At 41.5% G+C, this 12,408-nt stretch overlaps 1 protein-coding gene across 1 annotated transcript; it reads left to right on the top strand.

Moving 5' to 3' along the window:
• The first annotated feature begins 1,384 nt into the window (after positions 1-1,384).
• On the top strand, positions 1,385-6,431 carry LOC146273471 (uncharacterized). The gene is made up of 2 exons (XM_084705206.1): positions 1,385-2,162; positions 6,397-6,431. Exons 1-2 carry the CDS (start codon positions 1,385-1,387, stop codon positions 6,429-6,431), a joined length of 813 nt encoding a protein of 270 aa, XP_084561332.1.
• Positions 6,432-12,408: the final 5,977 nt, after the last annotated feature.

Genomic DNA, 12,408 nt, shown 5'->3' with positions numbered 1-12,408 from the left:
TAGAAAGCAGACAACACGGTTCTGCTTATATAGCTTTAATTCCAACACATAACTTTTTTAGAAAGTTAACAATTTCTTCGTCGCTGTTGATGTCTTCAGTATTGTCTGGATAGTAAAACTCAGATGACGCCTCAATGTCGCTCATTTTGAAGATGACGTCAGAGCAGGGCAATAATAATCTGTATCAGACCGCAGACCGACGATGAGGTCAATACGCGGCTGGCATGACTACCCATTAGCCAATCAGAATGCTCGTACTGTCGTTGCCATATAATAATAATACTTATAAGGCCGCGGACCGGCGATGAGGTTAATACGCGGCTGGCATGACTACCCATTAGCCAATCAGAACGCTCATACTGTTGTTGCCATATAATAACAATCCGTATCAGACCGCAGACAGGCGATGAGGTCAATATGCGGCTGGCATGACTACCCATTAGCTAATCAGAAGTTGTTATACTGTTGTTGCCATATAATAAGAGTTTAATATCCCTTCACAGGGGCAGTAGTAGATGGTTTGGGGATCAGAAATTGATGCATGATAAAAGGTTTTTCTTTGTACAAACACGCACGCAAAGAACAATCAATGGCTAACCGCTGGCTAAAAGACTACTGTAAAGTAGGCTACTGTTAACATCTTAGCCTACTAACCCTACTAAAAACAAATAAAGACTACAACTGAAACAGAAGTATGGAATTCCAGGGTTTAACATTAAACACCAATGCTACACTTTACTATTTGTCATAAGCCCTCCACAAAAGACCGATTTACAATGACTTAGAAAACAAGTGAGTGGCAAGGGATTCAAGGTTGATTTTACATTTATCGGTAAATGTGGAGGAGGAGCTCTAACCTACGTTTCCCATTATCAACCAGACAATCACTGGGGAATCATAAAAAAATGATATTACTGAAAGCATTAACACTAACAGACTTTTTCATAGCTTCAACATGTAACATTTTTGGCTGAAGTCAGAGGAGCTAGAGGAGGCGCGGCAGAAATCTCCGGCGCCCCCCCCCGGATCCGGCCCTGACAGCATCATACATTTAAGCAATTCAAGACTTGCATTTACAGTAAGTACTGTCACTTTAAATAATGTATTTAAACTCAAGCTTCAGTGGTGCGTCGCTGTCTTCAATGCCACAGCCTAACCTTTACGTCAAGAGAAACGTTTTTCATTTCCGGCGCATTCAAACAATCCCCTCAGTGAATTTTGGCTAGCAACAGCAGCTAGGCTAGCTTGCTCGTAGCACAATTTACCAGTGTCAGCTTCTCCACACAGGGCTCTAGACTGAGACCAAATTGTCGCATTTGGCATTGTTACTGACAATGAGCGCTTCCAGCAAACTTAATTTGAATTAACCATTTCCCCCTAAAAGATGGCGCCAACGAAGGCAGCCACGGTAGCTAGGTGCTCTCTGTTTTGTCTTGTTTTGTCTGTTAATTCAGTGTTCTGCCAAGATTTCTGGGGTTCTCTAACAAGAGAAGTAATCCTAAACATCAGGACTACAACTCCTGCCGATTTATTTCCTACTTTTCTGCTTCCAGCGGCAGAATTAGTGGGAATTATAGTCAAAGCCACTATCGGCTTTGTCCTAGCAGCAAAGCGCTGGAGAAGAGGCAAACGAGCCGGTGCACTGGTGCGACGTCGGCGTGGGGCACGCACAGCGTTACCGGGGATATTTCTCTCCAACGTGCGTTCACTGAGCAACAAACTGGACGAACTTAGGCTACTGGTGTGGAAAAACAGAGACTTTCGTTCATCTTCCGTTTTGTGCTTTACGGAAAGATGGCTGAGTGAACTGATCCCAGACTCTGCGCTACAGCTAGCAGGTTTCAAACTGTTGAGAGCGGATCGTGACCCTGTGCTCTCAGGCAAAACGAAATGTGGTGGTATTTGTTTTTACATTAACAGTGGCTGGTGTGAAGATGTGACAGTGATTCTGCAGCACTGTTCTCCTGATCTGGAATCATTTTTTATTAACTGTAAACCTTTTTACTCACCACGTGAGTTTGCTTCATTTATACTGGTTGGCGTCTACATGCCCCCTCAGGCTAGCGCCAACGAGGCTCAACGTGTGCTCGCCAACCAGATATTGTGCGTGGAGCATAAAAATCCAGATTCCTTGGTTATTGTGCTAGGCGACTTTAACAAAGGCAATCTCACTCAAGAACTCCCCAAATACAGACAACTCATCAAATGCCCGACCAGAGAAGGGAACACTTTGGATCACTGCTACTCTTCAATCAGTAAAGCATACCATGCGGTTCCCCGAGCAGCACTGGGTCACTCAGACCATGCCATGGTTCCCCTGATTCCTACATACAGCTTAAGCACTGCAAGCCTGCTGTGAGGACATCGAAACAGTGGACCAGTGAGGCTATGGAGGAACTGCGGGCGTGCTTGGACTCTACTGACTGGGATATGTTCATGACAATAGTATGTTCATGTTCAATAGTCTGGATGAGCTCACAGAGGCTGTGACATCATACATCAGCTTCTGTGAGGACTGCTGTATACCAACACGCACCAGGGTGAGCTACAACAACGACAAACCCTGGTTTACAGCTAAACTCAGAAAGCTGAGGCTGGACAAAGAGTCCGCGTTTAGGAGTGGGGACAGGCACAGATTCAAGGAGTCAAAGAACAGGTTTAGCAAGGCGGTGAGAGAGGCTAAACGACTGTACTCAGAGAGGCTGAAGCGCCAGTTATCTGCTAAAGACTCTGCTTCTGTCTGGAGAGGCTTTGGGCATATCACCAACTTCAAGCCCAGAGCCCCCCACTCCACTAACGACTCTCGTTTGGCCAACGACCTGAACAAGTTCTACTGTAGATTTGAAAAACAATTGGACAGCCCTGAACAACCCCTTTCCACCTGTGAGGCCTCCCCCCTCCCCCCTCTACAGTGACGACCCTCTCCATTCAGGAGAGAGAAGTGAACAAACTGTTCAAGAGACAGAACCCCCGCAAAGCAGCTGGACCGGACTCTGTCTCTCCAGCCACCCTCAAGAACTGCGCTGACCAGCTGTCTCCGGTGTTTACCTACATCTCCAACACCTCCCTGGAGACATGCCATGTGCCAGCCTGTCTCAAGTCCTCCACCATCATCCCAGTGCCCAAAAAGCCCAGGCCAACTGGACATAATGACTACAGACCCATTGCCCTGACCTCTGTGGTAATGAAGTATTTTGAGCGCCTGGTGCTGGCACACCTTAAGCTTTAGAGGAGTGAGTTCTAAATATTACCGCTGCTGCCACCAGAGTGAGTTATTTTTTCAAAACGAAAGCTAGCTATCTTTAGTTAGCTTCCGTTACCTAGCAACGTAGCATAATGCTCGTAGCAATGTTACTACCTGCTACTGTTACTTGTTAGCTTCCTAATTGTAAATTTTGAAGCCATACTATAGCATTTGTCATATAGTTTTTGTCTATCAGAAAATAGTCGGTTGGAATGTTCAGAATCACATGTGTGACGGTACTCTGTGGGGCCCTCTTTCGAACAATCACATATGTGACGCTACTAATTAACGGGTTAAATCCATCACAGACCCTCTACTGGACCCCCTGTTTGCCTACAGAGCCAACAGGTCTGTGGACGATGCAGATAATATGGCCCTCCACTTCACTCTACAGCACCTGGACTCCCCAGCATCCTACACCAGGATCCTGTTTGTGGACTTCAGCTCTGCCTTTAATACCATCATCCCCGCTCTGCTTCAGGTCAAGCTCTCCCAGCTGAACGTGCCTGATTCCACCTGCAGTTGGATCACAGACTTCCTGTCTGACAGGAAGCAGTGCGTTAAGCTGGGAACACAAGTCTCTGATTCCCGGTCCATTAGCACTGGATCTCCCCAGGGCTGCGTCCTTTCTCCTCTGCTCTTCTCCCTGTACACCAACAGCTGCACCTCCAGTCATCGGTCCGTGAAACTCCTGAAGTTTGCGGACGACACCACCCTCATTGGGCTCATCTCTGGTGGAGACGAGTCTGATTATAGGTGGGAAGCAGACAACCTGGTGACCTGGTGCAGCCAGAACAACCTAGAGCTCAATGCTCTCAAGACAGTGGAGATGGTTGTGGACTTCAGGAAGAACACCGCCCCACTCACCCCCATCACCCTGTGTGACTCCCCAGTCAACACTGTGGAGTCCTTCCGCTTCCTGGGCACTATCCTCTCCCAGGACCTCAAGTGGGAACTGAACATCAGCTCCCTCACCAAGAAAGCACAACAGAGGATGTACTTCCTGCGGCAGCTGAAGAAATACAACCTGCCAAAGACAATGATGGTGCACTTCTACACAGCCATCATTGAGTCCATCCTCACCTCCTCCATCACCACCTGGTACGCTGCTGCCACTGCCAAGGACAAGAGCAGGCTGCAGCGTATCATCCGCACTGCAGAGAAGGTGATTGGCTGCAATCTGCCTTCCCTCGAGGACCTGCACACCTCGAGGTCCCCGAGACGAGCGAGGAAGATCGTGGCGGACTCCTCCCACCCTGGACACTCGCTGTTTCAGTCACTCCCCTCCGGCAGAAGGCTGGAGCCATCAGGACCAAAACTTCACGCCACACAAACAGTTTCTTCCCTTCCGCTGTTGGCCTCCTCAACAAGGTCAAGAGCTTACACTGACTTAATATCTTAAAACTATTTACATTTTGCACTACATTCAATTCCTGTAATATTTGTATTTTATATTGTATTTTATATTGTAAATTGGCAAAAAAAATGAAAATTTTTATATATATATATATATATATATTTATAAACCTGTTAAAGGTCACATGATATGCTGTTTTGGATGCTTTTATATAGGCCTTAGTTGTCCCCTAATCCTGTATATGAAGTCTCTTTCCCGAATTTCAGCCTTGGTGCATAAATACAGCCACTACGAACAGTCCCACAATGAGCTTTCCTCAAGACACGCTGTTTCTGTGTCTGTAGCTTTAAATGCTAATGATGAGGAGAGAGGCCACACCATGCGCTAATGTTTACAATGGATGTATCGTAATGGCTCGTAGCCCCGTTGCTGTAAGATGCGTCAAATTTTCCCAATTCTTATCTGATCACCCTGGTTTGCAGAGGTGCACACTCAGTCATTTCAATGAGGGGAAAGGCGGATACCGCGCGTGCCATAACAACAACAGCAGAATGGTTATACAAATAAGAAAGAAGTGTACAACACTCCCATTACATCATGTGTATTCACACACATACTTTATGCTACCTACCTTTACATTAGCAACTTTAACTCAGCTGTTAGCTGCAGAGGTAATGTTACAGCCACATTCTAAGGGTAGCAAGCTCGGTAACCATATACAGTAAAGCAACAAAATGATATAGCGTTAGTTAACTTGTACGAGGTTTGAAGCTGGACCAAGGAGAGTTAGTACTGATCCAGAATTTTATTTCAGCAAGGCCAGCTTTGTATAAGCACAAGTTGAGGAAACAGTCATGGCTGAAATGTTTGGCGCAGACATACAAAACTTTGGAAAGTTGTGTTTGCATTTACAGAGAAAATAAAATTACTTGGTCTTTACTGTAAAAATACTTTTGTTTTCCTTTGTACATCCAAACTGAGCAAATGTAATGCTTTGTTCGTTTGCAAGCCATAATGGCTCTTGAGGATAAAAACACTTGCACAGTCATAGCTCAGTTTCTCATGGGAGGGCCAGATTATCTGGGCAGGCAAAGCAGAGAGATGGGAGGTAACCTTCCTCCTTGTGACGTCACAAGGAGGAGATTTTCAAACCAAGCGTTCAAGCTTTCTTTTTCTCAAAGGCGGAGGAGAATACCCAGGGCTAAGTTTACGCCTATCAATTTTTTTTGCCACTGGGGGACCAAAGGCAGGCTAGGGGAACTCATATTAATGTTAAATAACCTCCTCAAGTGAAGTTTTCATGTCATGTGACCTTTAAAGACACTTACGTTACATGGGCTACACACACTGGCGTTTTTGACATAGTATATGATAGTAGCCTACTATTTAAAGCACAAAGCTAGCTCCGTAAAGTTAGCTACCTACACTGTAATGCTAGTTCTGCCGGGCACTCTTCCTTAACATGATTTTTTTGCTCAGAACACAACAACAGCGGATGATAAAACAACCGCTGCTGAGCTGACCAAATTATATATTTTAATTTCTATTACAATTTAAATAGTTTGGGGAATGGTACTGTCTTATTTTCTTATTTATCTTTTGACTAAACCTTTCTCACCAAAGATAACAGAAAATCAGTGCACTTGAAGTAATGAATTTGGATTCAAATTACAAATGTTGACTTACTATAATGACTAATGTTATTGTCTTATTTTCATACTAATGGCCCCCATCCCCCCCTGGTAAACCACTTTTGGGATTGTCCCTCTTTTTGACCCCTTTGTTCTCCTTTTAGGACCCAAGTGTCCTCTTTTTAAGGGTGAGCCCTGATGCAACCTGTGAAATAGCCCTGGGGAAAAAACAAGAGGTTTTCTCCTTTTATGCTCATGAATATATAGATGAGCTGCGCGCTGATAGGTTTGTTTACAATAAGTGAAGCTGCGGAACAAAGACGCAACGTGGCCAACAGCACTCACTGAAACATTGAAGGTGGAAACTTGAAATAAAAACGTACAAATAAATCTATTGTGTCTAAACAACACTGTTTTCAACAGATTGACTAGATATCATTTGAAATGATAACGTTAGTTGTTTCCCCTTCTATTGTCAAAACAAACGGGATTGACTTAGGTGGTTAACGTTAGCACTACATCTTCGCAAGCAAACTATCGTGATTCAACTCAGCTTCAGTTATCTCTAGCTATCATGCTGAAAAATAGATCTGGACAAACACGCATCTTGAATTGTAGATTTACATGACAACACAGTCAGGAACATGAAATAAAGTTATCCCCATTGCCAATAAACTAAATCATCACACATTCTACCGATGCTAGATACAGACAGGATAGGTTAGCATTGCTAATAACTGTTAGCAACAACATCACACTACAGCTTGCGGTTATGATGAACATAAGGTCGGAACAGCACCTCTTTTCAGCAACAGCTTCATAACAAATCCTGCTTTACATTGTCCCAGGTTTTCAAAACTGGTGAAATGGTTCGAGCAAATGTGTAACTGAGGGTCAAACTGCACAGAGATATTCTCATAGACAAACATCACAGCCCGTTGAGTGTTTGTTTCCGTAGGAAGACTCTGAAAAGTCTCAGCATTCCCTGTACAGCCTGGAACACTGCATTTACGATGGTCCATTTTCAATATCCTTTAAAAACTTCCAAAGGTGATGTGTGACGTCACAAATTCAGCTTTTTTGAAACCGATCGTTTTACAGCTGCAGTTTCAAGTTGTGAGATTTAGATAGGAAAGAGGTGTCAATGGACTTACAGGTTCACTGTATGTCCATTTCACCCACCAAACTGTCGTTATTCAACTATGACAAGGTAAAGTCAGTTTTGCCATCAATAAGTCCTTTAACAAAATTAGATCTGAATGACAATTGAAAAACATCTCTAGGTCTTTAGATTGAGGGCATTTGAAATAATCATATATATCTTTTTCCTTGACCCTGCCTGTACTTTCTCCCTTACTTTCTTTTTCCTTACTTCTCTCTGTTTCTGTATCTGCTTTTTAATGTTGCAAAATAACAATAATCAGTTAACTATAGTTAACTTAGGGGTAGAAACTCTCTACACATGGAATGTTGAACACAGTATCATTGGTATACAGGGTAAACGGTTACATCTTCAACTTTTCTGACACATAGCAATGCAACTGGAACAACTTCTCCTTTTGCTGACAAAGACAAAGGGTTATCCAAAAACTTACCTTTATGGAATTCTGACCATTTCTAAAAACCACACTGCTCATAAGACACTATAAGAATGCTAGTTTTGATGTGTGATATTTAATTGTATCCACATAGCGCATTTATTATTTAAAGCCAAAAAACATGTTGTGCATTTTTTGATGACTGTGTGTGTGTTCGATGTTTTTACATTTTGCAGCATTTGCTTGGAGTGCCCGTTGTTTTTTGTCTATTGCTTTTTCCGCGCCAGCCCTTTTCTAAACGACGGGACAGAAGATAACTTGATCGACTATACACAATAAAGGCAAATTGCTTCACACAGTGGCAAGTGGTTGTGATCACTTTTGAGGAGTTTAGCTATACCTTGGATAGTTTGAGATGAAGCCCAAACGTTAGCTGCGCTGCTGCATACATCAAACACTTGAAGTTACTGGAAAATTCCAGTAACTTCATTCCATGATGTGTTCAAATGCTTCGCCATATTTGTTGTATTTCCTTCCTTCGACAAAATACTTTTACACGCGTTACAAGTGGCATTGTTGTCATTTTGTCGTGTGAAATACAACCAAACCTTAGAACACTTTTGCCTGGTTGCCATGTTTGCTGCAGTCTGATAAACTATAAAAGTTTGCGCAGCGCAACGGCACAGAGAACCATTTGCAGAATCGTTAAATAATTTGGCTGCTGATTCCAAGGAATCGGTTCACTGGTTCGATACCCATCCCTACTCGAGAGATGATTGGCTATTCATAGATGCCAACTACGTCACTTCCAAATAGAACGCCTTATTGACGACCGATCTCGCCCACTATGCCCGCCCACACTGTCCATTTGAATGAGAGAGAGACAGAGATGACTCAAGAACATTTCAATTTTAGGCTCTGATCCTGATTTGTTACCCCCAGTTTTCTTTTGTCCCTTATTATCTGCCCCTGCCCAATTGGCTTTCCATGACAGATCTATAAACATTTATCTTACACTAACCCCTCCCCATACGGTGCGGATAGCTTGAAGCCTTTCAAGAGTGCCGATTCTTATCAATATGCTGTGGCGGGATGGGTGAATGACGTGAAAGTGCGGCACCTGGCCACCAAAGACTTATATATAATCATGGGAAATGTAAGTATAAAAAAAAAAATCAAATGTATGATTTTGGTGGTAGTTTACTCTGACTAGGTAGCGAGTTGTTAGCTACGTGTGTAACAACTAGCTGGCACTCATCTTAGTGCAACTTAACTCACAGCAAGCTGTCTGGACAATGTTCTTTAATGTCAGATGCAGGGCTTGACATTAACCTTTTGAGGCACTTACGTTCCATGCAAAAAGTCACTTGTCCAAGACCTTTAAATAGCCTGACCTAGTGAAACGAGCAAACTAGCCTGGCTAACAGAGGTCGCTTTCTGAGGAAAATGACAAATGAAACAGGCTTGGTTAAAGAAATCCCAAAATTCTATCTTCAGCAGGCTCGTACCTACAAAAAGCAGTCCTCCTTGACGTTTTTGGTGTAGAATGGAGTTAAATACACCACTGTGAACACTGCCAGTGAGCGCCCGAATCGGACTCTGAGGCTAACGTCAAAGTGTAACGGGGTACCAAGACATGGCTGCCGCCTACTATGCGGCTGACGCATTCTCACTCAAATTTCAAGACTTTCGTGACCAAAATAAAAATTCTGATCTGACAGATCAATGGGGAATCACGTTCTCTCTTAAAGACTGTCCTCCTCGACCGTTTGGTGCAGAATTCACCAAGATGAAATTATCAACTTCACCTAAACAGAGGGAAATAGCTTGCTAGCAACTTTAAAATCGGTTAAATAAACGTAATGAGTGGCACTGCACATAACGTTAAGTAACATGGCATTTTATTATGTTTGAGGTAAGCTATAACTTGTCCAGTGACAAGGGCAAGTACATTTATCTTCCACTTGCCCTACAAAAAAATCTAAAAGTCCCGGACAAGCGGATGAGATGTGTCGAGCCCTATGATGTGTTCATAGCCTATTGGAAGAACATGAAGGGAAGGAAAACAAGGCCTACACAAGGTTTACAGAAGATCCAACTATTATTATACCATCCATTATAACAATAGTAGGAAAATTAGCTTTTAATCTTTTGGTATTGAAATACCAGTCCGGGGCTCCTCTTTCGGCTGTTGTTCCAGCCAACTGTACGACATATTGCAGAGACGATCGCGTTCCATGCCGTTGTAAAATCCAGCATAACCTCACAGGTTGTCCTCATAACATTCTTTAACATTCCATATTACTTGCCATCGAATATTTCAAATTGAAAAAGACGGCAAAGATGTCCATCTGGCTGTTGCGTGGCAACAATTTATGTAGGAACTATACTTTGTAGTAGCGGAAGAATTACGGTTTATTATTAAACTATTTTGTTTCTAATTGTTTTTATTGATGAAACCATATCAAATATTTGTAGTAACAGTTTTAGAAAAGCAATAAGCCCCGCGAATTTTAGAACAGGTAAGGGGGTTTAACAACTCCCCTTACCTGTTCTAAAATCAGCGTAAACCACGGCCTCTTGGGGCTTATTGCTTAAACATATTACTGGTGATTTTCAAGTCGGATCTCATCATTGCTGCGGCGAATATGAAAGTATAGGCTACGTGCGCACTACATTACCATTCATGACAAAATAAATGGAGACAAAATAAAACATTTGCAAGGTCGCATGAAGTGGGATTCGATCGCACTAGAGCAAAACATTTAATTTACTAAAGGACCTTGCTTTACACCGTTAGCCATTCCAGCTCATTGAAATTTTCAAAACAGTTATGTAGTTAATAACCACCTTGGCCTTCAGGTAACATCTTGATTTGGCTTCTTCTGGAACAACTGGTTACCATAGACATTACCCAAATGTAGGCTACTAATAACATATTTGGGGTTTGTTCCGAGGCAATAGCCGTATTTACCCCGACATCAAAGCTCCTTCTGACACCACATATTAAAAATTCAAACTAAGAACGTTGTTGTTATCCCAGACAACAAGGTAAAAATACGTGTAATACAACATGGAAACATTCGTTTCCTATGCAATTTCGTGTAGCCTATGGCTGAGGGTTTCTTCGCTATATCTTTTGAAATCAATTAATTTCAAGTTTATATTCTGAACAAATGTAGTGATCACTACATTAAAGCCATTCACGTCATAATAAATGGAAGCTAAGAAAATAAAAGATTCGAGTGGGATTCGATCCCATGAGCAAAATCACATCCATTGTTGGAATCCATTGCATTACATCGCGAGCTACTGAGGCACATGGTAATATCAGGAATTCAGTTACAAATGTATTAACTTTGTTGGCCTTCAGGCAACATTGTTGTTTTGGTTCTTCCGAATCAAGTAGTTACCATAGACATTACCCGAATGTAGGCTACTCATCACGTAGTAGCCTGTATATGTAGTAATATTCTACCCGCATAACAGTACTGAAGGTGTCGAATTTATTTGTGACCAGCGTCCACGTAAATTTGTGAGGTTTCTATGATACATACATTTGTATTTTATGTCAACAAACACACAAAACTCATGTAATGCCATCATATTGTCTTTATTATGTGAAGCACTACACATGTTTGTATGAAGTACTGTAAACAATTATTACATCTCCTTTGAATACCCCTTTTTACAAGCAGTGTCACAGAGGGCTTCACATGTTCCCTTTAAAAAAATAAGTATATTAAAGTGTACTATAAGTATACTAAAATATGGATAGTACACTTTTAGTTCAGTTTTGATATACTTTTAAGAAGTATGCTTAGAAAATAGTTAACTTTTGATATACTTTTAAAAAGTATACTTAGAAAATTGTTTACTTTTGATATACTTTTAATTATGCTTTGAAAATAGTTCATTTTTGATATACTTTTAAGAAGTATGCTTAGAAACTGAAAATGGTATACATTTCTTCTGGAGTAGGATGTACGTTTTCTATTATTATACGGCAAAAACAGTCCAAATATTTTTAAGTACATTACAGGTTAGATTTTTAGATCTGAGGCGTTTGAGGGGACCCTAAACATTTTAATACATTAATAAGTAATAGTATATTTACATTTAGAAGTTCACTTCTTGAAGTACTTACATTAAATGAAAGTGCATTTGAAAGTATTGCAAAGTATACTTTAGGAAGTATACTGCATGAACCGAAAGTGCACTACACAGGTTACTTTAGAATATTCCAAGGTATACTCAAGTAATACATAAGTGTACTTTAAAGTTTACTAAATCACCTAAAAAGTGGGCCAATTTAGTTTACTTAGTACAAAAATAGTATTTTAATATGTACACTGCTAGTATAGCTTACTTAAAGTAACATGATAATAGTATTATTTTTATACTAAGTATACTTAAAAAATAAACTTGAAGTATAGGCCTACTTCTTTTTTTGTAAGGGAAATTAAGATGTTACCTGAAGGCCAAGGTGGTTATTAAGTACATAACTATTTTGAAAATGACCACAATCTGTAATGGCTCACGGTGTAAAGCAAGGGCTTTTGGTAACTTAATTGTTTTGCTCTAGTGCGATCGAATCACACTGTCCTCCATACACTTCATGCGAGCCTGCTAATGTTT

Source organism: Hypomesus nipponensis, chromosome 9, assembly GCF_054491055.1.
Source record: "Hypomesus nipponensis isolate SF chromosome 9, ASM5449105v1, whole genome shotgun sequence".
NCBI classification, from domain to species: domain Eukaryota; kingdom Metazoa; phylum Chordata; class Actinopteri; order Osmeriformes; family Osmeridae; genus Hypomesus; species Hypomesus nipponensis.
This window is presented reverse-complemented; position numbering and strand designations above follow the sequence as displayed.